We start from the raw sequence: 14628 nt of genomic DNA, 5'->3' as shown, positions 1-14628 counted from the left end.
GGGTCATGTGATGGCATGGTGTAATTGTCTCATGATAGCGGGGTCATGTGATGGCATGGTGTAATTGTCTCATGATAGCGGGGTCATGTGATGGGCATGGTGTAATTGTCTCATGATAGCGGGGTCATGTGATGGCATGGTGTAATTGTCTCATGATAGTGGGGTCATGTGATGGGCATGGTGTAATTGTCTCATGATAGCGGGGTCATGTGATGGCATGGTGTAATTGTCTCATGATAGCGGGGTCATGTGATGGGCATGGTGTAATTGTCTCATGATAGCAGGGTCATGTGATGGCATGGTGTAATTGTCTCATGATAGCGGGGTTATGTGATGGCATAGTATAAAAGCCCGCCATTGTGACACAGTTCTCTTTTTTTTTTGCAACGTTGCTGTTGCCGGTTGGATGTTTGGAGGCACCACCAGTTTTGTTTGTTGCACGTTTATTTTTCCTTTACAGTCCAGTATCGGAGAGTGAAGGCATTACCAGAGTTGAGTAAAGTTAATGTCGTTCAGCGTCTTGGGAATGATCAATCTTTTTGAGTTTTCGTTCAGGAATTGTGGTTTGCACATTTGAGTTAAACCCTGCAAGGTCAGGGAGGTTTGTGCAGTGACCACCCTCCAGTCAAAAGGTCAGTTCCTTTATTTCTTCGTGACTTCTTCGGACAAGGCATCTCTCGGCTGTGATCGGCAGATCTGTCATTACTTCGAAGGAATCGTTATTTCGGGGAAGTCTCTCCTTAATGACTGTATGAATCACATGGACTTTTGAATTTATCACTTTAAGCCTGTGCTTGGATGAGAACTTGTTAATAACAGTTTCTAAGTTTCACTGTTAGATATAGTCGCCTAACTGTTAACTTCTGGTTAAGTTAGTCATTTGTTTACTTTTCTATGTTTTTGAGCAGAGGTTAATGAATCTCGTGGTTTGTTTATAAACCCTGTCTCAGTTTTTCATATCTGTTGCTGTTGGTTCGTAACATCAACAATTACAAGAATATAGAAATATATCAAACATAAACAGAAGTGAAAGTACAGATATGGAATAAAATGTGCATAAATAGATAAATTCCATGATGCCTTCAGCAGCAACCCGCATCTCACGTGTTGACCCACCATCTCCATGCACATTGTCTTCCAACACGGAGAGGTGGGAATACCGCGAACCGGCACAGTCCGGCTGCAGGAGTACGCGCTGAGGGATGCACTGAAGCTTGGCGCAGTGAACTCAGAGGCTCAGTGAGGAAGGACTACAGACTGAGGACCTTCCACTCTTGGATACTGAAGCGACGCGATCTCGCCGAGGAGGCCCTTCAAACAACAGAAGGGAGTAAATTGCCCAGGTGAGCCATGAGAGGCAATAGCGTCATGTACAAAAAAAATCCCAATGGTGTAGATAACGTCACACACCACTACTCTGAACTGATGCTACGACCGACAGACTCACTTTCAGTACTCCTCACAATTGACATTCTGAGTATTTTGGCAAAGTTTGCCTTCTCTTGCCCATTGGTTGGTTGTCACATCTTGCTTATGTATACTTTTCATAAAATTCTGCTGTATTTAATTTCTCCTATAATATCTGCAAGAAAATGTATCTCAAGATAGTATGTGGTAATCTATATGTACTTTGATTATACATTTACTTTGAACTTTGATAGCAAGAGAAAAACAGAATGGAATATTGAAAATGGTTGGAGTCAGCACAACATTGTGGGCGAAGGGCCTGTGCTGATCTATGTCACACCTTTCCACCAGGGTTGTGGCAGTATTCCTCACTCAGCGTCTGTTCAGTCCTATCCATAGCCACAGAAACACTGTTCAGCTATCTCGTACCTTCTGCGTTGGAGCTGAACTTACCGATTTAATGACAGGCGCTGGGCAGGTCTCCTCCACACCGTTCACACATGATTCCTTGTACACACAGCTGGGCTTTCCTCCCCCACACCACACACACGAGTACTTGGTGTCTGCCGTCTGACAACGGCTGCAGTCTGTTCGACCCACTGCGCAGTTATATAGGGTAACTGTACAAAGGAGGCAAGAGGGCATTAACCTTCTCCACACAATTGTCCCAGAGTTCATTCCCCAGACGATCACCACTTTCACATCCAGTAACACAGCAGTGACAATGCTTACAAGCAGCTATAAACCCTTCTGAGATTTAAGCATAAAGGATAGCATTTAAATGCAAAATTTCCTTTCAAAGCAAAATGAAACCTAATTTGAGTAGATTTATGAACAAGATTCACCTATAAGAAAAAAAAACTGATAAAGGTATTCAAACCAGACATGCCTGCTGTTAGAGGAGCCCTACTTTGATTTGTTTAACACTCAGGCAACTGTGGTTCCAGGAAAAGGAACTGTTTGGATTTTATTATTGCTCTAAATATTGCTCTAAGTGTTTTGTAGAAAAGGTCAACACAAGTTAAAACAAGGAAAAGTCAACACAAGGAAAACACAAGTTAAAAATTCACTGAGTCATCACACGGAAATACCCTTTCACTCAAGCAAATAGCATCAGAGCGCCAATTTACACTAAGCCACAGGAGCAGAATGGGAGCATCTGGCCCATTGAGCCTGTCCTGACATTCAATTATGTCTGATTTATTTTTCCCCTTCCACCCCAATTCTCCTGCCTTCTCCCCGTAACCTCTGTCGCCCTTACTAATCAAGGACCTACCAACCTTCATGTTAAATATACCCAATGACTTTGTCTTCACAGCCATCTGTGGCAATGAATCACCACCCCTGGCTGAAGGAAATCCTCCTCATCTGTGTCCTGAAGGGATGTCTGAGGCTGTGCTCTCTGCTCCGGTACTCACCCACGATTGGAAACATCCTCTCCATATTCGCTCTATCTAGGCCTTTCAATCCTACATTATCCATTTATTCTCTGCACAATTCCCTCAAATCATATAGATTCAGCTAGTCACCTACAAACTAGGGGTAACCTAACAACCTGCATGGGTTTGGGAGAACCCAAGCACCTGGAGTAATCTACAGGGTTATGAGGCAAAGATACCAACTCTGCTCTGGTACCACTGGAGATCAGGTTAAATCCAGGTTGCTGACACTGAGAGGCACACGCCCGACCACATGTGCTATTGTGTCACCCAGGCAGAATGAGAAAAGTGTCACTACAAAGATAAATCTATTGAAAATAACCTTGTTCCAACATAACAAAACTCCACAGGACTGGTGAAAAATGCCCCACAAGATGGCACAATTGCTATGCATCTATTAAAAAAAAACAAATTAAAACTATCTATTTCTGTCAGACAAACAGGCCTTTGATTGCCAGGAGGGGTGAGGTAAAGTGTACCCACCACTCTGATATTTACTTGTAATGATTTGAGCAGAGTTAAATGAGCAAGTTTCAGAACACCCACTTGATCAATGGCAACAGAACACACTGGTGTTATAGGAAATTAATCCCTATTTCTCTACATCGTGTTCTCCACAGCAGATACAACCACAGCAGGAAAGAAGAAAATATAATCTTGACAATCTTGAGGAGGCCATTCAACCCCACGTATCTGTGCTAGCAATCATTAAAATGACGGTTGTTCCTTCACCTCAGCACTACAGAACATACAACAGAACACAGCCACTGGCCCGTCGGCCCACTGTGTGTGGCAAGCTAATTAAAACTGCATTTAAATCTCTAACTAAGCTAATCCCTGTGACTGCACATGCTCCATGTTACTCCCTCCCCTAGTTCTCTGCCCAGTCATGAGCTTCTTGAATACCATCATCATATTTGCTTCCACTACTGTACCTTGCAGTGTGCTCCAGGCACCGGACACTCTGCATGAAACAAATATTCTGCAACTTCAATTCTCCTTTCAACTTACCCCATATTTTCTTAGAAGCGTGCACTCTAGTATTAGACATCTTGACCCTGGGAAAAAGACATCAGCTGTCGACCTACGACTTTCCTATATTTTTGGTAATTTTCTCAATACCCAAAAATCAGGAAATCATGGGCTTTCAAGTCTGCACAGATGAAGTTGGCCATATTAAATAATCCTTTTTGATGCAAACATTACATTGTCTTCATACTCATTTATGTATTTTCAAAGTTATTGCAGCAAATACTGCTGGTGATTTGCATGAACATTGCAGCACACTGGGACTCCTAACCTGACTGTGCCACTGCACCACAACATACATCGAGTACGGAAAACCTGCCCGGTCACGCTCTCTCCCTGCTGCTGCCAGCAGGAAGGTGGTCAGGACTCAACACCACCAGGTTCAGGAAAAGTTATTGTGCCCTCAGCCATCAGGGTCCTGAACCAAAGGCAATAACTTCACTCAACTTCATCTGCTCCATCACTGAAACACACTGACAACCTGAGGACTCACTTTCAAGGACCCGTCTTCTCATGTTTTCAATAGCTATTGATTATTTATTTACTATTTCTTTCTTTCTGTATTTGGAGAGCTTGTCACCTTTTGCACACTGATGAAACACCCAAGCTCTTTCACTGACTCTGTTACAGTTATGGATTTATTGAGCATGCCAGTCAGAAAACAAACCTTGGTATTGTATATGGTGACATACGTTAGTTTGATGATGCACTTACTTTGAAGTTGACACTCCCCTGTTTCTTGTGTCCGTGTAACGGCGAGTTCACCTCACTGCCGAACTCAAGTGAACGCAGACTCCAGATCGCTCTGATCTGCCGGGCCAAATGCATTCCATACTCCCCAAGCTTTACACATAGCTAGCCAGTTCACGGTCACTAAATCAGTATCATGCAACACAAAATCTACTGAAGGAACTCATTTATTTATTTAGAGATGATGAAGTTGAACTCTGAACTCTGACGCCCCAAGCTGTAATCACATCGTACTAACCTCTGTGCTACTTTGGCCCATCTCAGTGGGCTGAACAACATCTGTATGAGAAACAAAATTGTTGACTTTTCATGTTGGAAGCCTACAATGAGATTTCAACTTGAACTGTCTACAATTCCTTTCTCCCACAAATGCTGCCCAGTCTGCTGAGTTCCTCCAGCAGATTGTTTGTGGCTCCAGATAGATTCCAGCACCTGCAGTCTTATGTCTCCAACAAAATCAGCCTTTCAAAAATATATTTAATATTAATGTCTACAATCCATATGAAACAAATGTATTTTGAGTAAACTGTTTTCTCAAAAACATTCTTAACTTTATTAAATTGTAATTGTTTTATATGGCACTGAACTAAACAGTTGAAAAAGCCATCATGGGGGTTGGAGTGACCTTCGGTACAATCTCTGTGGCTTTGTCGACAGTCAGGACTGCTCCACTTTGAGGAGAGGTTTCAGATTTGTTAGTTTCTGCACATCACAGCAGTAGCATGGGAGTCAAACTCAAACTGGGCTGGGGTGGGGGGGTGAAACCATGGTCTGTTAACTACCCAGTGAGGTTTACTCGGCCCAGTGCTGAACTGACTTTGTGGCTGCGACCAGCAACCATCAGCACTCATCGCAGCACTGAACCTGGCTCCATGGCTGTGGCCTGTAGCCATCGGGCTCCTGGACCAGTTTCACTCACCTCAGCACTGAACCTGGCTCCATGGCTGTGGCCTGTAGCCATCGGGCTCCTGGACCAGTTTCACTCACTCAGCACTGAACCTGGCTCCATGGCTGTGGCCTGTAGCCATCGGGCTCCTGGACCAGTTTCACTCACTCAGCACTGAACCTGGCTCCATGGCTGTGGCCTGTAGCCATTGGGCTCCTGGACCAGTTTCACTCACTCAGCACTGAACCTGGCTCCATGGCTGTGGCCTGTAGCCATTGGGCTCCTGGACCAGTTTCACTCACTCAGCACTGAACCTGGCTCCATGGCTGTGGCCTGTAGCCATCGGGCTCCTGGACCAGTTTCACTCACTCAGCACTGAACCTGGGTTTGTGCTGCGGCCTGCAGTCTGCAGCCATTGGGCTCCTGGATCGGATGTAGCACTGAACTGGCTCAGTGACTGTCGACTCACTTTTAGTGACTCTGCTGTTCATGTTCTCTGTGTTATTTGTTCACTTTTTTATTGTTTGCAGAATTTGTTCTTGTTTATGCACCTTGGCTGTTTGATGGTTTTTGTGTGAGTTTTTTTTAGTGGTTCCATTGAATTTCTTTGTTTTGTGGCTGGCTGCAAGGAGACGAATTTCAAGGCTGTATATAACATAACATACTTTGATAAGAAATGAACTTTGAACTATTCCACTCTCCACAGAGACTGCTTGATCTGGTGGGTGTTTGCACTTTCTGGCTTTTGTGACAAGGGTTTAAGTAGAAGAAAGGGAGACAAAGTTAAACAAATGGTTCCATTAAGTTTTAAAGCTTATTCAGACAAGACCAGGCATACTCACTGTGTAAATCGTGCATGTTGTCCACTCTATAATTGGGTCGTCGTTGGACATATACAGTTGCATTATATTCTTGTTGGAGCGTGGAGTAGGCATACTGTAATGGCAAAGGTCAGAAAATAACGGAAGTGAGAAAATGAAAACCTTGAGAGTAAAAACAGAAAATGTCAGAAAAACAGAGTCCCCCCACAGCTGTCAAAAGAGAGAACAAAGCAGATTGTGTTTTGGGGAAAGCTTCTGTCCTGTCAGAACATTTCTGCTCTGTGTTCTATTCCTGACACATCAGTCCTGCCCCTTTATCAGAAATTTCAAGTGTTTTCAGTCATAAGCCCAAGGATTTAATAATGTCAAATGCTCTGAACTGTGTTAACTGTGATTGGAAAGCTTACTGTGTGGAGAGAATCGAAAAGCAGGCCTACCATCATTTGCTGCTGGACAATAATGAAAAGGCTTTCAGCAGATCTGCATGCTAAAATTTGCCCTTCAATACAAGTCGACTATCAAGCTCATTGTTCAGAAATCATTTGAACTATCTTTGATGATTGAACGCTCTGAGTCATCTGGACTGGGTAATTAATGCTTCCTCAGCTGACAACCCAAATGGGTGAGCTCAGAATAATACTTCAAGTAACGGCACACTTTGTTTTGGGCCAGATGAGCAAGAGCAACGCCTTGCTCTGAAGGGTAACCTGTTGCGTGAAACAATGGGAAACTCCGAGCTGACGCAGGAAAGCAGCATCCATCATCCGGGACTTCCCTCTACCCCACGCACCCAGACCATGCTCTCTCCTCGCTGCAGCCATCGGGAGGGTGGTACAGGACTCACACCACCAGATTCAGAGACAGTTAATACCCCTCAGCCATCAGGCTCTTGAACCAGTGGGGATAACTTCACTCACCTGTCACTGAACTGCTCCCTGGACTCACTTTCAAGAAGTCTTCATCTCATGTTCTCAATATTTATTGCTTACTTATTTATTTGTTCTTTTGGTATTTGCACTTTTGCTCATTGGACGTTTGTCTGCCCTGTTGGGTGTGGTCTTTCACTGATTCTATGAAGTTTCTTGGAGTTCAACCCAGATAAGTGTGAGGTGGTTCATTTTGGTAGGTCAAATATGATGGCAGAATATAGCATTAATGGTAAGACTCTTGACAGTGTGGAGGATCAGAGGGATCTTGGGGTCTGAGTCCATAGGACACTCAAAGCTGCTGTGCAAGTTGACTCTGTGGTTAAGAAGGCATATGGTGCATTGGCCTTCATCAACCATGGAATTGCGTTTAAGAGCTGAGAGGTAATGTTGCAGCTATATAGGACCCTGGTCAGATCCCACTTGAAGTACTGTGCTCAGTTCTGGTCGCCTCACTACAGAAAGGATGTGGAAACTATAGAAAGGGTGCAGAAGAGATTTACAAGGATGTTGCCTGGATTGGGGAACATGCCTTGCAAGAATAAGTTCAGTGAACTCGACCTTTTCTCCTTGGAGCGACAGAGGATGAGAGGTGACCTGATAGAGGTGTATAAGGTGATGAGAGGCATTGATCGTGTGGATAGTCAGAGGCTTTTTCCCAGGGCTGAAATGGCTGACATGAGAGGGCAGTTTTAAGGTGCTTGGAAGTAGGTACAGAGATGTCAGGGGCCAGTTTTCTTTTCTACACAGAGAGTGGCGAGTGCATGAAATGGGCTGCCAGCGGTGGTGGTGGAGGCAGATACAATCGGGTCTTTTAAGAGACTCCTGGACAGGTACATGAAGCTTAGAAAAATAGAGGGCTATGGGTAACCCTAGGTAATCTCTAAGGTAAGGACATGTTCGGCCAGCTTTGTGGGCCGAAGCGCCTGTATTCTGCTGTGCGTTTTCTATGTTTCTATGGTTAGGACAATAAGTTAATATTATTTTTTAATTTTATTTAGAGATACAGCACGGAATAGACCCTTCGAGCCACACCACCCAGCAACCCACCTGTTTAACCCCAGCCAGACGCAGGACAATTTACAACCCACCTGTTTAACCCCCCCAGCCTAGACACAGGACAATTTACAACCCACCTGTTTAACCCCAGCCAGACGCAGGACAATTTACAACCCACCTGTTTAACCCAAGCCAGACGCAGGACAATTTACAACTCACCTGTTTAACCCCCCCCCAGCCTAGACACAGGACAATTTACAACCCACCTGTTTAACCCCCCCCAGCCTAGACACAGGACAATTTACAACCCACCTGTTTAACCCCAGCCTAGACACAGGACAATTTACAACCTACCTGTTTAACCCCCCCCCCAGCCTAGACACAGGACAATTTACAACCTACCTGTTTAACCCCCCCCCCCCAGCCTAGACACAGGACAATTTACAATCACTAAGTAAACTAGTAACTTGAATGTCTTTGAACAGTGGGAGGAAAACCTACACATTTCAGGAGGAGAACATACAAACTCCTTGCAGACGACATCGGAATTGAACACCAACACCAATGCCCTGAGCTGTAATAGTGTCATTCTAACCGTGACACAGCCATGGCACAGAACATTGTACTTCTTTTTAAATAAACAGGTTTGCTTTGTTGTCAGTTGCATTATACTAGTACGTGAATTTTTTGAGGAAGTTTGGCTTTATATTAAACAGCGGCCATGGCAACCAGGCACAGCAAATTGGAAAGTTTATCACAGAGTGACCACTGCACATTGCCTTTGAATATTACCTGGTGCACTTCACAAGTAATGAAGTAGAAGGTAGGATCACTGTCAGCGCTTTCCACAGATGCCTCCACTACCACCATCCGATCCTCAATCACAAACACACATTCGTAATCCACTTCAGGGGGCTGCCGGACAACAGAAAGAGAGGTGGTTATGGCGACCGCATGCAGCCAGCTCGGAGGCTGGGCACTTTTTCTAAAGTAAACATAAGCACTAAACACTTGGGAAAATTGTGTGTGTAGTTTATAGAGGAACCCTGTGGATAAGTGTTTACTTCTAATGGCACGCCAAGGAAAAATCTTAATGTGTGTCATCCAGGACAAGCCCTCTTCTCATTACTAACATCAAGGAGGAAGTATAGGCACCTGAAGATGCACATTCAAGGTTTTAGGAACAGCTTCTTCCCCTCTGCCCTCAGATTTCTGAACAGTTCACAAACACTACCTCACTATCCTTCTCTCACACTACTTACTTTATATTTTGTTGCAACGTATGGAATTTTTTTCTCAATCTCTGGTATTACTGCTGCCACAAAATAACAAATTTCACAACATTCAGTACTGTGCAAAAATACCCAGGGATATCAGGTAATACAGAAGGATAGGCAGGGAGGTAAGGGACATGGGGTAGTGTTCTTAATTAAGGAAGAGATCAGGGCAATAGTAAGAGACGATATAATATCTAAGGAGCAGATTGGCAATACTAAAGAGAAAAAAATCACTGGTGATTGGTCACCGAATGATAACATTACAGTGGCACAGGCAATAAACAGAGAAATATCTGCGGCATGTAAGAATGGAACAGCAGCTATCGTGGGGGACTTTAACTTGCACATAGATTGGGTGAATCAAGTTGGTCAAGGTAGTCTTGAAGAGGACTTCGTAGAATGCATCCGTGATGGCTTTCTTGAACAGCATGTTACTGAACCTACAAGGGAACGTGCTACCTTAGATCTGGTCCTGTGCGATGAGACAGGTGAGATTAGTGATCTTGTACTTTGGGATCCTCTTGGAGAGAGTGATTACAGTATCAATAAGTTTCTCATACAAATGGAGGGTGCAATAGTTCCATCTAAAACTAGTGTATTATGCCTAAACAAGGGAGACTACAACAGGATGAGGGGGGAGTTGGATAGGGTAGACTGGGAACACAGGCTGTATGGTGGGACAGTTGAGAAACAGTGGAAGACTTTTCAAGGTTTCAAAGGTACATTTAACGTCAGAGAATTGGATACAATATACATCCTGAAATGCTTTTTCTTCACAACCATCCATGAAAACAGAGGAGTGCCCCAAAGAATGAATGACAGTTAAATGTTAGAACCCCAAAGTCCCCCCCAGTGCCTCCCTCCCATGCGTAAGCAGCAGCAAAGCATCGATACCCCCTCACCAGCAAAAAAAAAGCATTGGCACCCTCCAATGAGCACTCAACTGTGCAGCAAAGCATCAATAAAGACACAGACTTGCAGTACCCCAAAGAATACTCGTTCACCCAGTAATTCCACATACCACAGGTTCTCCCTCTCCCTAATAAGGGAAAAAGAGGTGCCTCCGTTTCACAGCGAGAGGGGAGACATAACAAACAACTCGCTGATTTACGATGTTAAAAGTCTGTTGTGTCACTTTTTCCAAGCTCTATGCCCAAAGAACTCGGATCTCTGGGCACACAGCCAGCAGCCAGCTCGCTGCTTTTGATTTTCCATGTAGTCCCGCGACACACCAGATCCTCGTGGAGCGCCAGTCTCAAGCCTGCCCGCCTCCAGAGCCGCGAAATCCCAGAACCTTGAAGGCGTGCTAGTCTTCTAGGCCGTGTCCTTGGCATATCAAAGAAATTTTTCAAAGAGATTTTTCATGGTGCTCAAAAGTATATTTCAGTTAAAAACAAGGACAGTAAGGGTGGGGAGAGCCAGCCATGGATAACTAAAGAAATAAAAGGAGGCATCAGACAAAAAGCTTGTGCATACAAAATCACCAAGAGCAGTGGGAAACTGGAAGATTGGGAAAACTTTAAAAAGCAACAAAGAACCACTAAGTGAGCGATAAAGAAAGGATGATGGATTATGAAAATAAACCAGCACAAAATATAAAAATGGATAGTAAAAGTTTTTATAATTATATAAAGCAGAAGAGAGTAGCCAAAGTGACCACAGATCCCTTGGAGGAGGAAAAGGGGGAATTGATATTAGGTAATGAGGAAATGGCAGAGGCTTTGAATGACTATTTTATGGAGGTATTCATGGGGGAGGACATGTCTAATATGCCAAAGAGAGATGATACTGATGTGATGGGAGGCGAGGACCTCGATACAATAGTTATCACTAAAGAGGCAGTGCTGAGCAAACTTGTGGGTCTAAAGATGGACAAGTCCCCTGGTCCTGTTGCAATGCATCCTAGGATACTGAAAGAAATGACAGAAGTTATTGTAGAGGCGTTGGTGATAATTGATAATTTACCAAAATTCTCTGGACTCTGGGCAGGTTCTAGCAGATTAGAAGATGGTGAATAACATGCCACTGTTCAAAAAAGGATGTAGGTAAAAGGCAAGTAACTATAGGCCAGTTAGTTTAACATCTGTCGTTAGAAAAATGCTTGAAGCTATCATTAAGGAAGAAATAGTGAGGCGTCTGGGAAGAAATGGATCCATCAGGCAGACACAACATAGGCAGATCCTGTTTGACAAACTTACTGGAGTTCTTTGACGGTATAACAAGCACAGTGGATAGAGGGAAAAAGATGGACGTTATTTACTTGTATTTCCAGAAGGCGTTCGATAAGGTGCCGCATAAAGACTTATCCATAAGATAAGGATGCACAGAGTTGGGGTGATGAATTAGCATGGATAGAGGATTGGTTAACTGATAGAAAGCAGAGAGTTGGGATCCATGGGGGTTTCTTTGGTTGGCAATCAGTGGTGAGCGGCATGCCGCAGGGGCTGCAACTGTTCATAATGTCCATTAACCATCTGGAAGAGAGGACCGAGTGGAGTGTATCTAAGTTTGCTGATGATACTAAATTGAGTGGAAAAGCAAACAGTGCAGAAGATACAGAGGTACATAGATTGGTTAAGTGAGTGGGCAAGGATCTGGCAGATGGAGCACAATGTTGGTAATTGCAAGGTCATCCACTTTGGAAGGAAAAATGGAAGATCAGATTACTATTTAAATGGTAAAATATTGCAGCACGCTGCTGTGCAGAGGGACTTGGGAGTGCTTGTGCATGAATCACAAAAGGTTGGTTTGCAGGTGCAGCAGGCTATCAAGAAGGCAAATGGAATGCTGGCCTTCATTGTTAGTGGGATTGAATTTAAAAGCAGGGAGGTTATGCTGCAACTGTACAGCGTACTGGTGAGGCCGCACCTGGAGTACTGTGTGCAGTTCTGGTCTCCTTACTTGAGAAAGGATATATCAGCTTTGGAGGCGGTGCAGAGGAGGTTCACCAGGTTGATTCCAGAGATGAGGGGGTTAGACTATGAGGACAGAGTGAATTGCCTGGGACTGTACTTGCTGGAATTCAGAAGAATGAGAGAAAATTTTATAGAAACATATAAAATTATGTAAGGGATAGATAAATTAGAGGCAGAGAGGTTGTTTCCACTGGTAGGTGAAACCAGAACTTGGGGACATAGCCTCAAGATTTAGGATAGTACATTTGTAAATTTAAGACAGTGATGAGGAGGAATTGCTTCTTCCTGAGCGTGGTGAATCTGTGGAATTCTCTGTCCAATGAAGCAGTGAAGATCAAGGCAAGTAGACAGAGATGAGTCCATGGTCAGATCAACCATGATCTTATTGAATGGTGCAGCAGCCTCGATGAGCCAGATGACCGACTCCTGCTCCTATTTCTTACGTTTTTTGGCATATGTAAAAAAAAGTTCTGTAAAGTGAGAATGCTTTCAAAATTAACAAAATGAAAATTATCTCAAGGCTGTAATTGCTGCCGGGGGTGCATCTACTAAATATGGACTTGACGGGGTGGACACTTATTTTGTACTTTATATTTGTAATTAATTTCGATCACTTTGTAGAGATCTGTTTTTACTTTGACATGAAAGAGCCCTTTTTCTGTTGATCAGTCAAAAAAGCCAGATTAAATCCACTGTGATTCAATGTTGTAAAACAGCAAAACAATAAAATATGAAAGCTTCCAAGGTGCGGGGGTGGGGGCAAATACTTTTTACAGGCACTGCGAATGTTCATCTTACTCATGGGTACAAGCTACTAAAATTAAAACTTTCAGAGACTAGTGATTGTGTCTCACCAATTTATGAATAAGACAATGTTCCTCCTGTATCAGAATGAATAGGAGTTTCATTTTTAACTAACTCACTTCCTTTCCATCCTCATCAATACAAAGAGTTTGCAGTGTGTTATACAACAGCCTTTTGTTTCTCCTTATTCTTGTCAGATTCGAATTGAAGCTTCTTAGAAGTTCTGTTCTTAACAAATGCACTGCCTAGATCAGGGGCTCCTAACCTCGGGTCAACGGACCCCCTGGTTAATGATAGTGTTCCACGGCATGAAGGTTGGGAAGTTCTAGCCTTGATGCAGCGAAATAGTATGTCACGTAACACCCAGAAGGGGGATTCCTGGACCTGAAGTAAAAGGGGAAGAGACCTTCTATCATCACTCCCCAATCCACAAAACCCCTCTGTCGATTCTGGACAGGGCTGAGCACCGGGGAGAACGTCTTAAGCCACTGCAAATACCTCCCCTATCTGTAGAAAAAGGTTTTGAACCCAGGAGCCTGGGTCATTGAGGGGAGGGTCTCATTAAAACCTATCGGATATTGAAAGGGTTTCGCTGGAATTGACATGGAGAGGGTATTTCTTATAGTGGGGGAATCTGGAACCAGAGGGCACAGCCTCAGATTACAAGGATGTCCCTTTAGAACAGAGATGAGGAGGAATTCCTTCAGTAGATGGTGGTGACTCTGTGCAATTCATTGCCACAGCCTAGTCATTGTTTGTATTTAAAGTAGAGTTTGATTGTTTCTTGTTTTGAAGCAACGTGCTGGAACTTTGTCCTAAGTTGCCTGCAGCAAGGTACCTGAACAAGGTTGGAACAATGGTCAAATATTGCAATTAAAAATAAAACTGACCTGGAAGTAATGAAGACTTTGGCCCATCAGTGTAATCTTTCGCTCCACATTGACTGGCAGAAGAGGGGAACCCTGCACATCATCTATGCAGGGGCAGGCGAGGGGTCCCCTATACATCCCTTCATCACTCTGCACAAAGATCACACACACAACCTCATAATGAAGAAGCAAACTACAGAAAACCCAAATAAATCTGCAGCACTTCCTCCATCTGCCTCATTCCCCCCCGCCCCCCCCAGGAGTAATTTCCACATTCTATAAAAGTATTCCTAGTGCACTAATAAATCAATTGTTCCTCCAGAACGATATTTCTATTCAATGCTGTTATTAGACATCAATTCTGAAGAAGCAAACATTAAAGGGTGGTCAGCTTACAATGTATTATCTTCAATGCAGCAATTAATAAATGACTGTAATTTGGGAGCAACTTCGATAATATTCTGGAAACTCCTTATTGGGTTACACTAAAGGAAAGATTATTTTGT

At 43.6% G+C, this 14628-nt stretch overlaps 1 protein-coding gene across 5 annotated transcripts in view; it reads right to left on the bottom strand.

The window, feature by feature from the left end:
• The window catches only part of plxnb1b (plexin b1b), a 373688-nt gene that overhangs the window by 84341 nt on the left and 274719 nt on the right, over positions 1–14628 (bottom strand). For all 5 annotated transcript variants that reach the window (XM_063067659.1, XM_063067658.1, XM_063067662.1 and 2 more), the window contains 4 exons: positions 14144–14272; positions 9050–9172; positions 6354–6447; positions 1861–2027 (listed from right to left, as the gene is read on the bottom strand). In XM_063067659.1, the coding sequence (XP_062923729.1) occupies positions 1861–2027; positions 6354–6447; positions 9050–9172; positions 14144–14272 (513 nt within the window). The remainder of the gene's footprint in view (positions 1–1860; positions 2028–6353; positions 6448–9049; positions 9173–14143; positions 14273–14628) is intronic.

The sequence above is a fragment of the Mobula hypostoma genome, chromosome 15 (assembly GCF_963921235.1).
Source record: "Mobula hypostoma chromosome 15, sMobHyp1.1, whole genome shotgun sequence".
NCBI lineage: Eukaryota > Metazoa > Chordata > Chondrichthyes > Myliobatiformes > Myliobatidae > Mobula > Mobula hypostoma.
This window is presented reverse-complemented; position numbering and strand designations above follow the sequence as displayed.